Source organism: Drosophila virilis, chromosome 3, assembly GCF_030788295.1.
Source record: "Drosophila virilis strain 15010-1051.87 chromosome 3, Dvir_AGI_RSII-ME, whole genome shotgun sequence".
In the NCBI taxonomy this organism is placed as follows: Eukaryota; Metazoa; Arthropoda; class Insecta; order Diptera; family Drosophilidae; genus Drosophila; species Drosophila virilis.
This window is the reverse complement of record NC_091545.1, coordinates 11,133,009-11,141,786: the sequence shown is the minus strand read 5'-3', so window position 1 is coordinate 11,141,786 and position 8,778 is coordinate 11,133,009. Positions and strand designations below refer to the sequence as shown.

The window sequence follows — 8,778 nt, the reverse complement described above, 5'->3', positions numbered from 1 at the left end:
TCGACCATGCATTATGCTTCAGTGACAACAATAACCACTTGAGAGCCAAACAAACCCAAGTCAAATACTTGGCCCAAACAATCGAACAGCACGAGTGCGTGGGAGCAGAGCACAGCTAAACTGGGCGGGGTTGGGCCTTGGTCTGGGCCTGGGATTGAGCTGAACTCAACTGAACTGAACTGATCTGAGTTGTGGGCTGCAGGGACATGTCAAGGGTTAGTTTGAGCTGTTTTAGCCAAAGTGTTCGCTTTATACGCATATTTTGCCATTTCATATTCAGAGTCAACTTTTAGTTTTGCTGGATTAGAAACACAGCGAGAGAGAGAGAGAGAGACAGAGAGAGTGGGAGAGGAAGAGGTATAAAGATTTGTTGCCTTCGCAAATGTTTTGGTGCGAAATGTTGTTGGCTTATTTGTTTAGCTGCATGTTTTATTAATGCATTTGCCAAAAATGCCAGTGAATATATCATAAATTATTATCAACCTTTTAAGTGTCGCGCTTTTGTCGAATATGTGCATTTATTTGATATCACGCATACGCAACGCGGGCCCGGCAACACCAACATATCTCTAGTTGAAAACCAAACTGATATTAATTTATAATATTACCGATAATTTGGACAAATTGCGGTCGCAATTACAATAATACAACTACAGCAGCATGCCAGCATCCCCATGGAGTTGCTGCATTGCCTGCTCTAGAGATACTCTACAAAGGGTGTATCTAGCTATGCATATATATAGCGACATCGTTTACTTGTCAAGTTAACTAACCAAATAATACATGTATTACAGTTTGCTTAGCTTTTCTCTGACAGCTTTTGCTTGGAATAACTTAAGCTTAAGCTTACTTGTACAGGGTATCTTGTAGTCTGGCAGCTAGTGCGTGCTTTTATGGTGTTTGCCATGGCAATTGTTGCCAGAATTTATTTGTATTGTCGACCTAGGGAAAACAATTACTTTGGAATGGAGTGCAAATATGCCAGCTGAAATATTTGTTTAAATTTTCGAGTGCTGTTGTTCGTTAGTTTCCGTTTCCAAAACTGCAGATGCACTGCTCCACTGCGCCACTCCCCCATCCTCACTTCTCTCCACCTCACTTGCCCCTTTTCTGTGTGCAAATGCCGCTTTTTGCCCACTTGCCGCAGCGCAGCACCCAAAAGTTGCGCTCATACAATAGGATTGGGCCAATAAGTGACCCACACACACGCACACACGCACACAGGCACACACATTGAGAACGCCCTGAATGCCGCAGCATTGTTAAATTTTGGTTGGTTGCAAAGTGATTTACGCAATTAAAATAATTTCATTCAAATGGTCCATAATTCAACTGGCATTTCATGCGGCTCTGCAGCGGCCACTCTAGAGTTTGTTCAGCCGCCATGCGACCGAACACGCCCCCAAAAACACGAACAGTCCTTGACACACACAGACGCACACGGACCATAAATCCGCTGTAAAAATGCATACAAAACTATTAGAAATTCGTAGATTAACGCATCGGGCCTTTTTATCATTTGCTGCGCTACGCGAAAGCTTATTAGTTTCTCTTTGAATGAGGGCCTTTCGATAGCCTCTTAAATAGGTGAAAAGTGAACTTACGGGTAGTATAGCAACTACACACCATAAAAAGCTACCATGTTCGCTTTAAATGTCTTAAATACTTGCGGATCCTGGTGAGTCCATTGTCAAACAAGTTGCGTGGACCTAAGTTCTCGTCGCTCTGGCTGTTGCTGAAATATTCAAATTTTTGTGTTTGACTGTTTCCTTGCGGCTCGCGACTGAAATTTAACGTGTTGGATGCTCAGGTAATTCTTTTTTTAAGAACATTGTATAGTTCCGTATTGAACAAATGGGATTTCTGAGAGGTCATACAAGTCCAGCCTCTTTAGCTTATCTCTAGCAGGCGCATTTTATTCGCTTTTGCTGCTAATATTACAGGTCATATTACAGGTCATAAATGAATATTACAGGTCATAAATGAATTTGTTGCCAAACTAAATGCCAGATCTAGGGCTCAGGTTGTCATGTGTAAGTGCTTTAAGAGTTAGGCTAAAACATTTCTGCGTGCTAGTCACGGCTGCTCTCAAATCAATATCGAGACAGCTGCGACTGCTGCTGGGCAACAAATGTGTCTAATGCCGGGGCATTAAATAATTTCTATCGGCCCAAATTACATGCTGCTGTCCAGGCCCATGGGGAAGCGCAAGGACAACAACAACAGGCCACGCCCAGCGCTGCGACGGTTGCTTGGGCAACCACACACAAAAAAAAAGAAAAACCAAAAAATTTGCATAAGCAGCGCGCAGCATTTGGAAGTCAAGCGAGCGTATAAATATTTTTATGCCAACGCAGTCACAAAAATGTCCGACCGCCAACTGATCCTGAAACTGGAGCAAGTTTTATATGCCCCATTGGCGAGCGGTTTGCATGTGGCCATTTTGTGGCTAGCTCGATTATTTTGGACGCGGACACGCATGAGGATTAGCGCCGCTTTGTGGCGCATTTTAATAGAATTACACAATTGCAGAATTGTGCGTTGTCAATTGTTGTTACACTTTAATTTAACATTTTTTATATCCGTTTGTCGCATCCTCTGCTTTGCGTGGGTGTGCGTGTGTGTGTGTGTTTTAATTAATGAGCCATTTCCATTGGTATTCTAGTTTTGTTGTTGCTCTGTCAAGGCTCACAGCGGATGGACCTTTGCGAGAGACTGTTTTGTTTGCAATACTCTTTTGCCATGGGCTACAATAGCTGTGGCTGTTGGCTTTGCTGCGAAGAAACCACTCGCACTGAAGTCAAGCAGTGGCAAGCAGTGCAGGCGGATATTGTGCTGGCTGTAAGCAGTTTATGTAGCATTTCCTTTCTGCGCCCTTTTCCAGCACTTATTTATTAATTATCAATTTAGGTTTTCTTAAAGTTTATTTTTACTTACTTTGAGAGACAAAGCCGAAGCGCATTCTGAAATAAATCTATGAGAAAGCCCAAAAGCCATTCTTACGAAAATTCGTTTTAAAAAATGTTGCTCAAAATCTGTAAAAATAATTTGAGTACGTAAATAAAAGGGCATTTTATTCTCAAAATTAATAGGTAAAAGAGCATGTAATATTTGGGCTCGGCCATGAAATTGATACCTTAGTTTCATGTTTAAGCCCTTTCGATTTATCTGCTGACCCAGTTTTTCAAAGTGCCCAACTGCCATGTTGCCGGCTGTTTGGGCGAGAGGACCCTGCTTCGATCTGCCTGGTTGTTGCTGTCTATAATCCCGAGATTACATGTGACACACGCATACGTTGCAGCTTATTTTTCATTTCTTCGGCTGTCGTTGCCTATTTTCTAGGTGGGCAAGCAGGCGGGCAGGGTATTATGCCAGCTGCTGCTGCTGCTGCTGCTGCTGCTGCATTGTATTGTAGTTTGCATAAATAATTGAACAGCTTATGTCAAAAGAAATGAAAGTCGCAAATCGCACGAGTTGCACCAAATCGTAAAGTTATCAAAACACGTAACTGCCTTCTTTTTCTTTTAAATAAAAAAATGTTTAATTGTGTTTCATTTTGCACTATTTAATGTACATATTTGCATTTGTTGATGTTGTTTTTGCAGTGGCACGACGTGCACACGCTCAATTTATGTTTTTTACTGACAAATGCTTTGTTTTTTTCTTTTTGTGTCTTTTATACTGGCGACAATTTCAAATGGCTTTTGTTTTTGTTGTTGCTTCTATGAGTTCTGTTATTGTTGTAATGCTTTGCTAAGTCTTCTATATTATGTCATGCTTACGCGTGTGCTCATTTGTTTTTGTTTTTGTTTTTGTTTTCGTTATCGATTTTGACCGTCCAATTATACATAGTATTACACTATATTATTATAATACATATTTGGACTAGCTTTTAATTAACTGTTCTTTTAATTTATTTGTATTTGAATTCAACAGTTAAAAGTACTCGTTATTTTTGTTTAGCTTCCTTTCATACAATTTTCAATTGCTTTATTCAAGCGCATAACTATGCCATGATGTTGTTTTAATATAATATGGTATTTTAAATATGCAGCTTATGTGGATAATTTGGATTACACGCACACACGCACACACTTACACACTCGCACACACTCGCACATTCAAGGTTCCAAAAGTTGCACTAATTAACTTTAATGTACAGGAATTCATTTTGTCTGATGACCTACAATAAAAGTGTAATTAATATGCTGTGTTTAAATAGTTGCTATCAAACCTTTTTAGGCTTCAACATAACCAATTGGCTGGCATTTGCTATTCCATACACTTATACCCTATACGTATGTATATATATATATATAGAGTATATATATAAAGGTTATAAACAGTTTACATTTTGATTGATTAGGTGAGTTGTTTGTGTTTTGTTGGGTAATTATGCGCCTTACACCTGAAGAATAAAGGAAGTTTTTTGATTTTCGCGTAAAACCGAATGTCAAAGGCAAAGGTTGCATGAAAGTAGTGCACCTTATTGTGGCCAACATATCATTTTATAATCTTATTTTATATTGCAATCAAGCAGACATATGCATACTTATGTCAGCTATAGTTATGTGACTAACATTAACTTATGTTGATTGGAATGGGACAAACTGTTATTGTTAATATCGTTAATATTAATATAATAATTATTATTACGGCTATTATATTTGCCTGCATTGCAGCAACAATATTGATTGCAAATTATAACGTGGCCTTAGATTAAATTTAATTATAATTTAATTGTAGTTCAATTTGCATCACGACGTGCAGCCACAGCCTCAGCCACCTATTTTCAATTACATTACCAATTTTGATAACTTTATAGCCAATAATTGAGCTATATTTGTGTTTGTGTGTAACAAATAAAAGTTAGCAAAAATTCTGAATTTTTTTCTATGGCAATTGATTAAAATGTATGCGGCATTTATGTGGCGTGTCAACAGAATTTTTATTGAGTTAGCAATTTGCATTGTCCAGTGCCAAATGCAAATTCCAACATCAAGTGGCTTCAAATTAAATTAATTTATAGAATTCACAGTCAAACAGAATCAAATGGCAAACATAAAAATATATTTATTAAACTCATCCAAATATAATTAAAAACATGGAAGAAAGGCTATCTTCGGCCTGCCGAAGAATTAATACACTTTATGACATATTCCCTTTGTAGATATGTGAGAATAGTGCAGCTTGAAAATGCTGAGCTTGTTGAAAACAGAATATTTTGGGATCCTTTAGGATCAACCGATCTTTCCTATAGTAGATAAGACCTCACATATGCATGAGAATCATAATGGAACATAAAACTGAGAGACATCGAAACAGAAACATGGCGACATAAGCTCGGCCGTTGTTGCTAATCTAGAATATATACACTTTATGGTGTCGGAGATGACTTCTTCTATGCGTTACACATTTCATAACAAATTTATAATATCCTCTACAAGGGTATACAAACATAAGTTCGAATCAAGTCAAATGAAACGCAATTAAAGCTGTTATTTCTGATGCCTGCAATAATAAAATAAATAAATATTATATTTTTTTAAAAATATGTTCAGATAACGCAGCTTAATACGATTAACAAATATTTAAACAGTAATCAAGAGCAGCTTTAAAATAAATATATAAAGCACAACATGATAAGTTGAGGGCATAATTTGATATTTGCCAGGTCTTTCCAGCTTTTTTCCAAGCAGGTGTGCTCTATATCTTACTATTTGTCATATCGATATACCAAATTAAATGGCATTCAATGATTTACAAGATATAAATATGAGCATACCATAGGAGCTGGTGTGGAAAAAATGCGCTGAGCAAATATTTGCATTATATGGAAATTAATTTAAATATTTGATGGCCACTCAATCTGTGAGTGTTATTTCTGCTGTGGCTGCCACGTTTTTTTATCTAATTATTTAAAGCGCCTCGCTCGCTTCGCTTTTATGTATTTCCTTTTTTTTTTCACTATTTGTATTTTATGTGTCTTTTTTTTTCTTTTTAATTTTTGTTTGCTTATTTGCTGTTGTGTGATACATTTGATATTGCAATTACGTTAATAAGTTTACGTTAGTTATTTACACGCTGCTTAAACTATACAAAATACACATTAAATGTTAATTCATTTGCCTATGTAGGGGGCGGGGCGGGGGGATGCGAGGGAACATTTTCGCTAGGAGTGCGCCAGCATCTACTTAAGAGTTGTACACATATGAATTGCTAGTTTAGAACTGGCAACAGGACTTGACCAATGACTAAATATGCCGCTATTTAGCTAGCCGTGAAAGTCATACCATATGCACTTACAGATACAGATACAAATACAGTTACAGATACATACACATTGAGATATATAGATACATACACATTGTGGATACATTGGCGCACACATTTCATGTGGCTGCTTAGTTCGCGTTGTTAAGTCCGGCTGCGAGCGATCATCTGTGGCAGCAGCGTTTAGCCTGGGCGTAGGAATGGGCGTGGCACGCCTGTCGACTGTTGCTGCTGCTGCGGTTAACCGCTGTCGACGCTTCAAGGCCGCCGCCAGCAGCAGCACGTTTCGCAGCTGCTGTTGCCGCTGCTGCTGCTGATGATGTTGTTGTTCCTCGAATGTCACTTTCACTGGCCGCGAGCGTGACGTCTCGGCTGCGAGTGCCCCATGTGGCGAGTGTGGCACAATGTTGCTGCTGCCGCTGACTGTAACCGAGCACCAGGCCCAGCAGCATGACAATTGTCAGCCAATTGTACTGGCAACCGGATGAGCCAGTTTGCATTGCCTCCGGATGTTCACCTGAAATTATGGCCCGAACTAATTTCAACTTTATTGCATTGTCTTGAGCTTAGATATTAAATTTGTACTTGAACAATAAGCAACTAAATAATTGTGAGTTTGCTTCACTATCTCTGTGTGTGTGCGTGTGTGTGTGGATGTGGCTGTGTTTGTGTGTGGCAAGTTGGCTGCCAACTGAAGTAGTTGTTCTTGTTGCTGCTTGTCTCTTTATTTGTTGCGCTCTGTTTGGCTTTTGCACATACAAGTGTTTATTTGTAGCCGTCTGTGTGTGCGTGTGTGCATAACATATAAATGTTTAATTAATGTGCAGCTTCTGTTTGCCCAGTTGCCACAGTTGCCCCGAAAGTGCCGACATTTGATTTGCCGTCAGCTGTCAGTTCGTGTGCTTGCGACATTTAAATGCAAATGGCAGCAAAGCAAATGATTAGCTAATTTGTGACGAATTTTGTAATTTAAATAAATTAAATCTATTAAATTTCACAATAATATTTCCATTTATGCCGAAACAATAAAATATCCGCAACGCCTGTAAATATGCAACAGCATAAAATTAATTGGCGTTATTAAGTGGGGTGTTAACACACACACGCACACTCGATGCGTGTGCATGCGATGTGTGTGGTCCTTTTAAACAAAAAACTGTTGCCCACGGGAGCCAACGCCTTGCCTCTTCTCCTCTCTCACACTCTTTCACACACACGCACATATCGCGTGGCTTTGTGTGTGTGCTGGTAATTGATTGAGTTCAATTTTTCAAGCAATTAACTTGTGCACTTGAAACTCAATACAATGTGCAAACAAACAGCACTCGGCAGCCCTCGGCCCGCGGCTCAGCTCGGCTAGCCGATGACGCAACACGCGGCGTATGCGCAATGTCGCAGCTGATTCAGCGGCAACTGCTGCACGTTACATGAGACGATCGTATTAGCTAAAGTTGGATTGAATTCAATATAAACAAGCTGAGTTGATAGAAACGCTCTGATATAACTGCGTATGTCCTTGTGCTGAAAGCACGCAAAGGCGTGTACTTCCAGTGCTGCCAACCCCAGCCAGCCGCAGGCTTCTATTTGAGTTGGTTTTTTTTCTTTTTCCAAATGTTGCGGCTCGAGCTGCGCAGCAGCTGCTTAATAAATTTCTAGCCGCAGCGTTGAAAATAAACATATTACGCATACGCAACGTGGGCGGCCTGTGGCCGAGAGGTGTGAGCTGGGGCAAATGTAACAATGTATTTGTTGACAGGACTGGAATTATTAATAACGTACGTGGCGCACATAATTCATCATCAGAGCAGACACAAGGCCACAGAATCCGGATTGCCCTTAGCTGCGCATATCTAAAATATCTTTGGGCTGCGGCTGTGAAAACACAAGTCACAAGCCGGCTAAGCCAAATAAAAGCGCATAAACTGGAGAGCGAGAGGGAGATAGATAGAGCAAAAAAAAAAATAAAGTAAGAGCCAAGTAAAATATGCAAAATTAGCGCTGATGGATTTTCAGGAAGGAAGCCAGGGCATGCAAAGGCGGCAGGAAGGAGCTAAGCAAGTAGCTAGCTTCAGACACAGACAATAGCACGCACACGAAGGATGCAGGACGAAGGACGAAGGACGTGCCGGCAACAGGAGCAGCAGCAGCAACAGCAGCAGCAACAGCAGCCAACAGTTGCAATGCACGTTATTTTTTGAGTGTTTTTATGAGGAGCTTTGCATACTTTGGCAGTATTTTTACATTTTATAGCGCGTTTTGTTTGTGCAGTCGCCGGATGAAGACGAGTAATGTTTGACGGCTGAGAGAACGCTCTTTAAGTGCATCTCAAGTGTGACACAAAGCGCCGATTTAGCCTGATTTGGCTTAAGTGGGCATTCAATTAGCATATCTCTATATATACTTATATATATGCTAATCAATGCTGATTCACAAATTATTCGCACTCAGACTGTGCTGCAGGTCTGCTCTTTGTGTGTGTGTGTGTGTGTGTTTGTGCAATTATTT

General features: G+C 39.9%; 1 protein-coding gene across 5 annotated transcripts in view; it reads right to left on the bottom strand.

Annotated features, from left to right (window-relative positions):
- Positions 1–3,649: 3,649 nt before the first annotated feature.
- The window catches only part of dpr6 (defective proboscis extension response 6), a 92,188-nt gene continuing 87,059 nt past the window's right edge, over positions 3,650–8,778 (bottom strand). The window contains exons 7-8 of one of the 5 annotated variants that reach the window (XR_004303770.2): positions 6,365–6,808; positions 3,650–5,511 (exon numbers count right to left, since the gene is read on the bottom strand). Coding sequence is in view for 4 of the 5 variants with exons in the window: in XM_015175763.3 (XP_015031249.1) it covers positions 6,438–6,808 (371 nt within the window). In the remaining variant the exon portion in view is untranslated. The other 4 variants (XM_015175763.3, XM_070208619.1, XM_015175764.3 and 1 more) reach the window with 4 other exon arrangements.